The sequence below is a fragment of the Dipodomys spectabilis genome, unplaced genomic scaffold (assembly GCF_019054845.1).
Source record: "Dipodomys spectabilis isolate Male_0828 unplaced genomic scaffold, ASM1905484v1 ptg000015l, whole genome shotgun sequence".
NCBI classification, from domain to species: Eukaryota; Metazoa; Chordata; class Mammalia; order Rodentia; family Heteromyidae; genus Dipodomys; species Dipodomys spectabilis.
The window spans coordinates 1,454,011-1,466,886 of record NW_024870692.1 but is presented as its reverse complement, the minus strand read 5'-3'; the positions used below and the strand labels follow the sequence as shown (position 1 = coordinate 1,466,886).

The 12,876-nt window shown below is 39.3% G+C and overlaps 1 protein-coding gene across 1 annotated transcript in view; it reads left to right on the top strand.

Moving 5' to 3' along the window:
* Nsmaf (neutral sphingomyelinase activation associated factor) overlaps positions 1-12,876 on the top strand; it is a 62,760-nt gene that overhangs the window by 48,582 nt on the left and 1,302 nt on the right. Inside the window, exons 18-30 of the mRNA XM_042666836.1 lie at positions 88-208; positions 594-725; positions 1,921-1,963; positions 2,227-2,378; positions 3,668-3,776; positions 4,458-4,516; positions 7,252-7,319; positions 8,882-8,949; positions 9,308-9,431; positions 9,800-9,883; positions 10,811-10,961; positions 12,108-12,210; positions 12,339-12,448. Of these exons, the coding sequence (XP_042522770.1) occupies positions 88-208; positions 594-725; positions 1,921-1,963; positions 2,227-2,378; positions 3,668-3,776; positions 4,458-4,516; positions 7,252-7,319; positions 8,882-8,949; positions 9,308-9,431; positions 9,800-9,883; positions 10,811-10,961; positions 12,108-12,210; positions 12,339-12,448 (1,324 nt within the window). The remainder of the gene's footprint in view (positions 1-87; positions 209-593; positions 726-1,920; positions 1,964-2,226; positions 2,379-3,667; positions 3,777-4,457; positions 4,517-7,251; positions 7,320-8,881; positions 8,950-9,307; positions 9,432-9,799; positions 9,884-10,810; positions 10,962-12,107; positions 12,211-12,338; positions 12,449-12,876) is intronic.

The following is a 12,876-nucleotide window of genomic DNA, read 5'->3' as shown; positions in this document are numbered from 1 at the left end:
GAACTTAATGATTTCTAGAGCCTGTGGTTTTGAATTGTTTTTAAAAATGCTTCTTGCCATTCTTTATTTTCCCTATTGAACTTGCAGTTGATTCCAGAATTCTATGGCGATGATGTCAGCTTTTTAGTCAACAGTCTAAAATTGGATTTGGGAAAGAGGCAAGGAGGGCAGATGGTGGATGATGTTGAACTTCCCCCATGGGCCTCAGGTGGGTATCACCTGAGGCTCTGTATCCTGTGTGTGTTTGCATGTTCAGTACCTTTAATTATTATGTGGCTGAATGTTTTAAAAATAGTATTCTCTATCTAAATGAAACAATTTTAGTCTGCCCCAACTCAGAAGTCCTCTGCACCTATGAGTTAATAAAATCAATGTATATTCGAGAGGCCTAAATGTTATGAAAGTGATTCTTGTCATTTCTCCTCTCCTTTCCCCCCCAAAAAATTTTGTTTCATCTAATGGAGAAAAACCTGCATTAGAAATATGTACTTCTTGCCTCTCCTAGAAGCTTAACCTATGTATGGATACTCAAAAGAAATGAGAGGAAATAAAATGGAGACTATGTGATGTTCTGATTGAGTCCAATCTGGTAGGTCCCAAGGACTTTCTCCAGAAGAGCAAGGATGCACTAGAAAGCAATTATGTGTCTGAGCACCTTCACGAGTGGATTGATCTGGTATTTGGCTACAAGCAAAAAGGGAGTGATGCTGTTGGTGCCCATAATGGTATGTAATGTTCATTAACATCTCTGTTTGATGAGAACAAAAAATAAACAAGGTTTGGTGGTGCATGTTTGTAATCCTAGTAACTCAAGAGACTGAGACAGGAGGATTGTGAGTTGAAGCCAGCCTGGACTACATAAAGATTTTGTCTCAGAGAAAACAAACAAGGACAGAACAATCAAATTTATTTCGGCAGCAGGATGGTCTTACCTTAGGAAACATGAGTCCATGGTTCTGTAGATACTGAGAAGGAAAGAAGGGCTTTGCCTAAACACCTACCTCACCATGACCCCCAAAGATACTCTCTAAAGTCTTCTGCTTTAGTCTATGGAGTCATCTGTTAGTATTAAGGAAGGAGGCGGGGGTTGGGGGGAACCTAGTTCCAGGACCTAATCTGGACACCAGAATCTTTGGGAGTTCAAATTCTATGTAATGTTATGTCTGCATGTAACCTACACGTACCTTCCCATGTATTTTACTTCTTCCCTAGATTACTTATAATTACAGTGTAAGTACTATGCAAATTGTGGTCATACTGTATTATTTAGGTAACAATAAAAGATCTATATAGATGCGGCTTTTGTTTGAATATTTCTCATGTGCAGTTGGGTAAATCCACAGATTAGAACCCATGGGTACATCCATGTATCCATGATGTGTTCTCATCCCATTGAAGGCTTTCAATCAAAATGCAATCAAGGGGCTGGGAAGGTGGCTCAGTGGTAGAGTGCTTGCCTTGCATGCATGAGGCCCTGGGTTCAATTCCTCAGCACCACATAAGCTCAAGTGGTAGAGCACTAACCTTGAGCTGAAGAACTCAGGGACAGCTCCCAGGCCCAGAGTTCAGGCCCCACAACTGACAAAAATAAATAAATAAATAAAATGCAATCAAATTGAGGACAGTGACCTCAATTCCTTTGAAGGGCTCCAAAGTTTCTTTTTAATTAAATGGCAAGAAATAGCAATTTCCCTCCTTTTAAGTTTCACTCTGCCTCCAGGTTTCTCTGGAAATCCAACCTGGAGGCTATAATGGCCTTACAGTCACTAAAGCTGTGAGAAGAGGTTGGTGTCACAAGGTCAAAGTACATCTCCTTGAGCACAGTTTTGAGTTATTGGTTTGAGTTTGTTTAAATTTTTAGCTGTCAACATACTATAACTGAGTAACACATTTTTCAAAAGTGCTTTTTATCTCTTTCAGTATTTCATCCACTGACTTATGAAGGAGGTGTTGACTTGAACAGGTACATGTCTATAAGGTGTTCTTGTTGTTTGAATGATAACATACCTCTGTTATGAATACACTTATTTGAGAACGTTAATATACAAAAATTTAAAAATAAGTTCTGTCTTGCCTTCACTATGGTGAAATCAAATTTCTAAGACTCAAAAGATAATGTAAAAGTCTGGGATGAGATTGAGGCAGTCCTGGCCCAGGATTCATCTTTCCTGATGATCTGGGAACTTGAACCTGGTGGCTCACTGAATTATCTGTTCTGTCCTAAAGCATCGAAGACCCTGATGAGAAAGTAGCCATGCTGACCCAAATCTTGGAATTCGGGCAGACACCAAAACAGCTGTTTGTGACACCACACCCTCGGAGAATCACCTCCAAGCTTAAGGTCCCCAGTTATAATTCTTTGGTAGAAGATTCTCCAGGTAAGTTGTATAAGGACACGAACATGACTGTTCCCAAAAATGAGATGAAACATGCCTGGAAAGAAATGTTTGGTTTTGTTGTTGTTGTTGTTTTGGGTTTTTTTTAAACCACTTACTTTCAGAGAAATCAGACCACTTTGATTTTCTGGTAATTCAGTGGCTGAGATATGGCTGTCTTTATGTTTGTTTCTTTGTTTGTTGCTCTGGTTCTCTTCCTTTTCTACAGATTGACAAACTAGTATTCAGTTCTTAGCACTTCCCCCTTCATGTCTACAGCCCTGGCGTTGCCTGCTTTACCAGTCACCATGCACTTCTTTTGTCCTGGAAGTGACTTTCTCTGCCTCCAGCTTTCTGCCAAGCCCACATACAGATCTTGAATGCAGTTCAATCTGTTCTGTCTCTTTGTATGACTCTGTTGCTTATTTACCATGTGGCAAACATCCTAGCACTGTTCAGTCCAAGCATATGCTAGGTGCTAAAATGAATGTGACCAGGACTCACATCCAGAATTAAGAAAAGGGAGAAAGGTCTCTCACACTTTTACTTTCATTCCATTATTCATTCTTCCCACTTCATTTAAGAAAGCCTCAGGCCTACAGGCTCCTAGGAAGAGCTGATGACACTATATGGCTAAGTCACTGCTCACCTTTTGCCTACAGGCCTCTCAGGCACATGGAGCTGAGCCATTCTCCAGCAGCATGCAGGCACAATTTCCTGTGGTAACCTGACCCGGGGCAGCCCGGTATGCAGCTCTAAGACACTCTTATGTCAGGGCTAAGGCAAGATGACTGTAGGATTCTCTTGTGATTCCATTACATCCTGTGCTTGCCTTAGTCACAAGACACACCACCTTCACATGACTTCACATGAAACAAAGAGGAAACTATCCCACTTCTTAAGGAGAAGTGAAAGCATTACTTCTCTCCAGCAACCCTTAATTAAAGTCATAGATTTCTTCTCTGCATTCTTAGGCAGCTGTGGGGCATTTGCAAAGAATGCTGAGAAGGAAATGGTTATTCAGTCTTCACTGCCTGGAATTCCTAAGTTGGCAGCCAAGTGAAAACTTTGCCCATGTTTTTAAGACACTAGCATTATAAGATACTATTGAATCTTATTGTACAGGATATTTTCTTTGATGAACATGGAGCTTTCCAGCAAGTGTATTTGAATGCAGTTACATTTTGATGGGATGATTTTTCTTGGTTTGACTTTTATACAAAATATTGTTGTATTACCAAGAATTGTCTGTTGGTAATGTAGTTGACTCACTGTGTCATGATTTAATGTAGTCTCTCCAGGTGAAGAGTCTTTTGAAGACTTAACTGAAGAAAGCAAGTCACTGGCCTGGAATAACATCACTAAGCTGCAGCTGCATGAGCAGCATAAAATCCACAAAGAGTAAGCATGTCTCCATATCCAGTAGCCCATGTCAAAGCTGGAGTCTCAGACATGATATTCAACTGTTTACGCTGAGTCACAGAGGAGAGTTTTCTGTTAGTGTTGTTGTCTTTGGTTGGTTTTTATACCCTCTGGATGTCTATGGTAATCTGCCACCTAAAATAGATGTAGCAAGGGAAAGTTTGGCACTAAATGATCTGTGTTAGTCCCTATACTCAGGCAGTGATTCTATTGTGTGCCACTGTGTATGAGATGGGCTCAAGACAGCAGCTGGGTTTGTGCCTCTCCAAGTAGATAGACGTTTGGTCCCTCTCTTTGAAACCCTGTGAAGCTACAAGACAAATGTGATCTGGCCTCTCCAGTACTTAACTCATAGATAATGTGGGAGAAATGCATCCTTTTACATATATGAAAACAAAGATGGATATTTATATATTAAATTCATATAGATACGAGGGAACACTTTTCTGAGTTTACATGAATTTTAAATGTAGGTCAAATTAATTGGGCTTGCAGTTGGACCCCAGGTGGGTATAGGCATTGTAAGACGGTGATGTGGTAAATGCAACAGATCCAGCAGAAAAGTTCTGAAGAGAACATTAGGGAGACTTGGAAAATCAAGACAGAGCAGGTGGACTGGCACTTGGCTGCTAGTCACTTATAAATCTTTGTTTTAAACAGGGCAGTTACAGGAATCGCTGTCTCTCGCAATGGATCTTCAGTCTTCACAACATCACTAGGTATGTTTTCTACCCAGACTAGTTTAACTGGAACCATAAAGTGCCCATATTCTTAACTCCTGGCCAAGGAATGTACTTGAAGGGCTACCTCCACAAAAAGTACATCTAGAGCAATATACCTGTGGTATATCACATAAAATTTCATTCTGGTTTGCCAGAAACCAAAGGAAAGTTCTGCCTGTTGTTGGGTTCCTCTTTTCTGTTACTTTTCTTGGTTGCAGCCTTTCTCTCCTGCCATGAGAGGGTCTACATCTAGTTGGTGGCTCTCCTAAAGTATAGAGTCATGGCCAGGGCTATGCCAGACTTAGACATATGTGTTCCAGCACTCATGTGGAAAGGCAGATCTGTGTTGGATTTTTCAGCTTATTCATCATGTAACTTTTTTTGGTAATAGTTAGCTTGAAATTGAGTTTATATATTGCTAGTGGACCTAATACTTTATCAAAAGTACTAAAACAAAAATGCTTCTGGTAACCATGTAAATGCCTTTGCAACCATATTTTATGGCTAAATCAGAATTTGTCTATCTTGACCTTATTAAAAAATAAGCAAAATGAAGTTCTTGCTGTACATACCCTTACTGTCTATACCTTTACTGCTCTGTGTAATAGATGTTCATTAAAATGTATCTCGTTCATGTTATTATATTCCAAGTGCTGGGTGGCATCCTGGAAAGTGTGTAGGTAAAGAGACACTATCTTAGCTTTCCTGCTTCAGTAGTAAGACAGCTGGTTATCATACTGTGTAGCTTTTTTTTTTAATGAGGCTGTTGTTTCTATCCTTATTTACCACAGAATTACATTTTTCACCCATTTGGAAATGGCATTATCTAACCAAACACTTCCAAATAAATGAGTTACTATTCTCAGATTCTCTCACTGTGGTTTGCTATGTGAAGCATTTCATTCCTTTCTCTTCGGGATTTTCCACAATGCATAGAAAAGTATTCTACAGTGGACCCTAAGGAAGGTCACACACAGGACCCTTACTGTCTGAGTCAGGGTCCCAAGATGATGCTCTTGTAAAAGGTAGCACTTCAGGTTTCGTCAGGATTTCTACCTGCTGAGTTTGCCAACCTTAGAGCAGCAGACAGAAAGCTTTTTAAGCAAAGCCTGTGTTGTTAGCTGGATTTGTCTAGTGTGATTTGGTAAATCCTTCAGGGCGTTGTACTTGTGTCACCTGTGGACCACAGGTTTTACTGAGAATTGAGTCTTCAGATCTCTCGGGCTTATTATTAAGTACTGTATCACTTCTTGATGGATTTGCCAAATACAGGAAAGGGAGTCAGGAAGAGTTGTTTCATTTTGTGTCTTAAATCAAAGCTCTTGCTTTTTCTGTCTCACATTTGGATTTTCGTGATTTGGGTTACTCATTGATATGCATCCTAATGCATTCGGTGTTCAGGTTTGTGGCCATTCACAGCACTTGTCACCTATTAGACTAGCTCTTCCTGAGGTCTTTCCCTGATCACTTGTGGTACAGAGAGGAAATCTTCAAGTAAAACATCTTTATACACTTGGCTGGTTTATAGTGTGTTCTGTCAGCTACCCAGACTAATTATATTTACTAGTCTTTGTGGTGAACTCTCAAAGACGAGGTTGGGAAGACTTCCAGCATTAATTAGAGCCCCCAGGAAAGCTCAGGCAATATTGTGTTCATTCCTCTGTCTTGGTTTTCAAGTTAATCCTGTGGAATGTCTTATTAAGGCTCATATTTACAAAATTCTTAGTACATTTTTGGAAAAAATGAGGCCCTGGGTTCTATTCTCAGTGGGGGTGGGGATGGTAAGAAACAACTTCTTGTCTGAAATTTAACTATACAGAAGAAGTTATGTAAGATTCTGGTATTTTATCATTTTGTAATTTAAAATTAAGAAATTTATTGTTACATATCTCAACAATGGAACATTCACAGCACAGTAGAGCATCATAATTTGTGAATCTTGGCTTTTGTTGTTTTATGGTGCCTGACATTGAATACATGACAGGCAAGTGCTCTATCATGAGCTATACCTCTTAGTCTTCTAGGGTGTGTGTGTGTGTATGTTTGTGTGTATCTGACGCTTTTTTACCTTATTTGTACAATAGGTTCTGGGTTTTGCCTGAGCTGGCCTCAGACAGTAATCCTACCTCTGTTTTATCAATAGCTTAGATTATACCATACTCAGCTTGCTTTTTTGAGATGGAGTCTTGTTAACTTGTATCAAGGCTCACCTTGAACTACTACTCTTCCATCTCCCCTCCCTGTGTGGCTAAAATTAGGCATGCCCAACCATCACTCGTTTTGTTTTTTAAGAGGTTGTTTTGGCAAATTCATAACTTCTGTGAAATTAAATGTTGGACATTTTAATTTTTTTCTTTTGAAAGTGGTTCCCTTGATAAATGTTAGGTCTGTACAAGAGTGTCAGTACATAATTAAGCTATTTGTTAAAATATTTCAAAGTTGTTTTTTTTTAACTGCTGTTAAGATTCCCCTCTCCCTTCTCTGTATCTGTTGAGCTCACCTAAGTTACCTGGATCCCTATGAGCACAATAATGCTGTGCTGTCAGCAGCATGTTTGTGCTGGGGTTTCTAGGGTTAAAATTTTATTTGTTCACATTGACAAAGCCTTAGGTCACAATCCCTCTGGGAATTACACCACCAGTTGGCCTCTAGGAACAAAAAGAGCAGCCATCCTGTAATGTCTGTTGTGTTTAGGAAATCTTTCTTATATATTTCTTCTTTCTCATTATAAGATTCCACCTTGAAGATGTTCTCCAAAGAATCCAAAATGTTGCAAAGAAGTATATCATTTTCAAATATGGTAAGCTGGTTTTTCCAGGGTGATGATAGAAACCCATGTCATAGTTTGTTTTATATCCACATAATGATAATTTCATTTTTACCAGAATTTATTCCCCTGTCGCATCTATCTAGTCTAAATTAGATTATTTCTATATTTGATTTTTCAGGTTGCTTCTTTCTCATACGCTTGTTTTCAACAGTTTTAAAATATTGCCCATAAACACAAAGGATTCATATCTTCCCTTACATGTGGAAGCTAGATTTAGCTTATAAACTTATAAGTAAATACATTGGGTGGTGTACAAGTATATACAAATATATTAGCTGAAATATGGTAGATTCAAGGGAGACCTCAAACAGTGTAGTTCCTTCGAAAGACAAAAGTTCACACTATGTTGAAAATGAACTTTACAACTATGTGGAGGGGAGGGAGGAGTCAGGGAGGTAGGAGTCAGGGAGGTGGGGAGGGAAGGGATGGAAGGAAGGGGAAAATCAAAGGAGAGGGTAACAATGCTCCATATGAAATGTACTCATTACCTTACTCATGTAACTATAACCCCTCTGTACAATATCTTTACAATAAAATATATATATTTTAAAAAGTCCAGCAAAATAAAACACCAGGTACTTGAAAGGGTTGGAATGGGATCAAGGGGAAAAGGGTGGACAAATGAAGAGAAGAGCGGGAGAATGCAGTCAGGAATCCAATGTAGATCCCACAAAGTTAAGAAAAGTGGGGGAAGGAGTAGGTAAGGGAGGGATGGGTGAGAATGTTAAAGAAGTGGCATTGATCAAGATATATTGTATTCATAAGCTGCTTTGTTAAGTGACATCTCTTTAATAAAACATCAAAAAGTTAAAAAAAATTGAAGAGCTAACTAGTGTAATTCTCCTTAATAAAGCTTTCAATTGGGCTGGGAAGGTGGCTCAGTGGTAGAGCGCTTGCCTTGCATGCATGAGGCCCTGGGTTCGATTCCTCAGCACCACATAAGCAAAAAAGAAAAAAGCCGCAAGTGGCGCTGTGGCTCAAGTGGTAGAGCGCTAGCCTTGAGCTGAAGAGCTGTGGGACAGTGCCCAGGCCCAGAGTTTAGGCCCCATGACCGGACCCAAAAAAATAAATAAAGCTTTCAATTGCAGGAAGAAATGTTTGTCACTTAAATAACTTCACATTTCTGAGTTGGTTGGTGTACAGTGCAACAAACCTATTCTTCTGAAAGGACATATTTTATTTTTAATGTAAATCATCCAAAAATCATTCCCTAAGGAATTTGTGTTTCTTGCACACATGATTCAGTAATCCTTTTCATTGTTGAGCATTATCCCCACCCCCTTTCTCCACCCCAGTCCTATCAGGGCTCAAGAGTTGTCAGGCTAGCCTTCACACATTTTTCAACATTTGGACAGCTGGAAGGAAACTATACTTCTACAACTCATGATAGACAACCTGCGTAATTATAAGCAAAGCCCCTAGAGGACTGGAGCATTAACTTTGGTGGGAGGATGGGGGTGGGAATCTATAAAATAATTGTCTCAAGTTGCAGGTTTACTAATGCAAATTGTTAACATCAATTTGAATTTCAGGCTTTATCATCGTGTTTACTTTTACCAGGAGACTCCACTGTCATCAGCTCTTCCTGGGATAACAATGTGTACGTACCTCTCTGCGTGTTCATGTAATTCCACTGGTGTGTAAGAACATATATCCCACTGCAAGATACCGTGTTCTCTCAAGAACAGTATTAGAGACCAGGACAGTATCATTAGACTCAAGTATCATTTTTAATTATTCCAACTGAAATCTATCATTTTTTTCTAAATTTAAGCATAGATAGGCCACATGAGGAAATTTCTAGTTTAAAATCATATTTTGAATATTCTAGTTTACTATAAGAACAAGTAACTTAAAATTCTAGTGGGCCTTAATAATATAGAATTAAACAATATTATTTCTTAAACATGAGCCTTAAAAGCTGGAATGTTGTATTAATTGCTCTTGTTGTCTTTTAGCTATTTCTATTCTATAGCATTTGGGAGACGCCAAGACACATTAATGGGACATGATGATGCTGTTAGTAAGATCTGTTGGCATGACAACAGGCTATATTCTGCATCATGGGACTCTACAGTGAAGGTTTATATCTAATTTTTAACTTATATGAATATATTATAAAAATATTATAAGCACCTTTTGTTAAAATGCTACTTCACTTTTCTCACAATGTGCAAAGGACATGTATGGATGTTATTTTTTCTTAAAATGTGTACATCTTAAAAGAAAAATTATTGCCATTTCTGTACAGTATTTAACTGGTATAGGGTGGGTGGGAGATACACCTAATATTCACTCAATAGGTCCTTTTATATTACTGGAGCTGGTAGTTCAAAACTGAGAAATTTCCAGTTCAAGTGAGTAGTCATTCATAGATACATTTTTACATAAATCTAAAATATACAAAGGCTTGTTTAGGTGGACATATTCTGCAATGTGTTCCATCCTAGGTGTGGTCTGGGGTTCCTGCTGAGATGCCAGGCACCAAAAGACACCAATTTGACTTACTGGCCGAGCTGGAACATGAAGTCAGTGTAAGTATAGGAGCAAAGCTCTTTGGCAAACTGAGTTTCAAGGCCCCGGGGTGCTGGGAGAAGGCTCTTGATCTTTGTTATACAAGCTCTTTCCCTTTATTTTGCTTATTGGAGATTATAGACTAACCATGTTCTTTTATGAGTTAACTCAGTAGGTTTATAAGTCTGCTTTATTTATTCCTTCCCTTTTGGGGTGTGTGTGTGTGTGTGTGTGTGTGTTGGGGTGTGTGTGTGTGTGTTGGGGTGTGTGTGTATGTGTTGGGGTGTGTGTGTGTGTATGTGTGTGTGTGTGTGTGTGTGTGTGTGTGTGTTTAAAGAATTAGCTTCTAACCCACTATTGATTTTTAAAACATCCATTTTAAGGTGAGCCCTGCCATCCTTTATTTCCTGACCTGAGGGGTGGAGGGGACCACCTGCCCATAAGATGCTCCTCCCAAGGACAGTAACCTGCTGGCTAGAACGGCCAAGTGTGCACAGCTTAGTGGCAGCTAAAACAGAACTGCTGCATCTTAAGACTCTGAATTGATACTTAATTTTTATGGTCATCAAACTAACAGAAATATTTAGCATTTAATTTCAAGTGTTCCACAAGTATAATTTCAATCCACAAATCCCTCAAATAGTTTGGCATCTCACTATACTAAATTGTTCATAGTTTTCTGAGGTCAGCTTTAGGCTATTTGAAAACAGTGCTGCAGTTACCCTAGTACTACTTCATTTTCATTGTTGCTCTATATTCACAAGCCTATTGAAAGTACTTTATGTCATGCAAAAGGACGAAATACACCTAAATTAGCCACAGCAGCATATTTAACTGCACAGTAGTTTTATCTGTGCCCTTGTGACCAGCTATTTGAATCAGCGTAGGAGAGCAGATCTAATGACCATTGATTCTAAGTGGATATTTGTTGCTGTATTCTTCCTTAGGTAGATACAATCAGTTTAAATGCTGTAGGCACACTATTGGCTTCAGGCACCAAAGAAGGCATAGTGAATATCTGGGACCTCACCACTGCCACTTTATTGCACCAGATTTCATGCCATTCAAAGACTGTATGTGATACTGCTTTTAGCCCAGGTAAGTATCAGAGTAGGTCAACTTAAGTTTTAAATCAATAACAATGTTTAAAAGGCTTGCAGGTAAGAGATTTTGTCTATAACTAAGCCTGTTTGTGCCAAGATACTGCATACTTGTGGCATTGGTTCCTTGTAGAATGGCAGAATTGGAGTGTCATTCTTCTCATCAGAGAAATTAGTGAATAAGATGTAAATGAGCTCATACCAAAGGGTCATCTCATCCCTGGGTCTCAGGAACAGACAGAAGCAGCATTTCAAGGAGTATAGTCATTGCTTAAGTACAGGGGGTAAGGGAAAACTGACACAAAACCTCAAAAAATCTCACAAAAGGTCTAAAGTGCTTTTTTGTATATATTTTTATTGTAAAAATACTGTACAGAAGGGTTACAGTTACATGAGTAAGGTATTGAGTACATTTCCTATCGAGCACTGTCACCTCCTCCTTTGTTTTTCCCCTACCATCCCTTCACTCCCCACCTCACCAACTCCTCCCTCCCCCACCCCCAAGTTGAATAGTTCATTTTCAACATAGTATCTTGTACATCTCATTGTTACAATGGGTCAGCCTGTATCCTTGTTTCAGCATTTTGTTTTTTCCCTTCCCCTCCCCAAATTAGAAATATATATATATACATATATATATATACATACATATATATATATACATATATATATATATGTATATATATATGTATATATATACACACAAGATGCAGGGCACTGGAATCAAATACAGTGAAAACAGAGGTTATACCATGGGGCAAGAACGTACAAAAGGGATAAGGTCTTTTTTACAGTCATCTCAATAGGCTGAGGATTATTCAAATGTGCACTGAGATTCAGAAGGAGCTGGGGCATCCAGGTGATAAGCCTATTGGAGGAAGAACAACTTGAGTTCCGTGAAATGGCTGCTACTACTTTAAGTCGTCTATTACAGTGTAACTTCCCTACCACTGACAGTCCTGTGCAGGTTCATTCACTTTGCAAAACTATCTAAGAAAGCGAGATCCTGGTTCAGTAGGAGACACCATTCCTTCTGTGGAGTTGGTGAAACGCCATGCGGGGGGTGCTAGGACTTGGTGCATGTGTTTTTCCTAAAGCACTTTCTAAGGCTGTCTCCACACCTGTGTCTCACCTCCTGTTGCAGACAGTCGCCATGTCCTCAGCACAGGAGCAGATGGCTGTCTAAAGGTGATCGATGTGCAGACAGGAATGCTTATCTCCACCATGACATCAGAAGAGCCCCAGAGGTATAGTTCCTGCAATGGTGAAGACATTTCCCAGCACCTTCTTGGTTATTTCGTGAGGGCTTATTTGACCAGTGTAACATACTCTTTCCTTCATGATGCTAAACAGATTATTCTAATCATTCTTGCAGGTGCTTCATCTGGGATGGAAATTCTGTTTTATCTGGAAGTCAGTCTGGTGAGCTGCTCGTTTGGGACCTTCTTGGAGCCCGAATCAGTGAGCGAATACAGGGCCACACAGGTAGTGTGTAGTTATCTTGGTCCTTCTTGCTGAGAAGCCCTTTTCCATCCAGGAAGCACTCTTGTCAGACAGAAAACACTTCACACATTCTTTAGGCTCTGAAGACTTCCCTTGAGTAGTGTTGGCTGGGTGATCTTTTAAATGGTTCAAGATAAGATTTACTGATGCCACACTGTGGACTCTTATTATAATATTCTAGATGTGTAGTGTGGTCATATATCCAATGGTGTATGTGGATAGAACTACATACTACACAAAGCATCATTAAAGCTGCTCCGCCCTTTTACTTTAATAACACCTTGTGGATTCACTTTTATTCTGCTGACATTTGCATGCTTTCCTCCCAATCATTTGAATTCTTTTTGAGTTTTTTATTCTAGTTTCAACTGTCAACCTCTGCATTTTTAGCAGTCAGCAGTTAGTTGCTT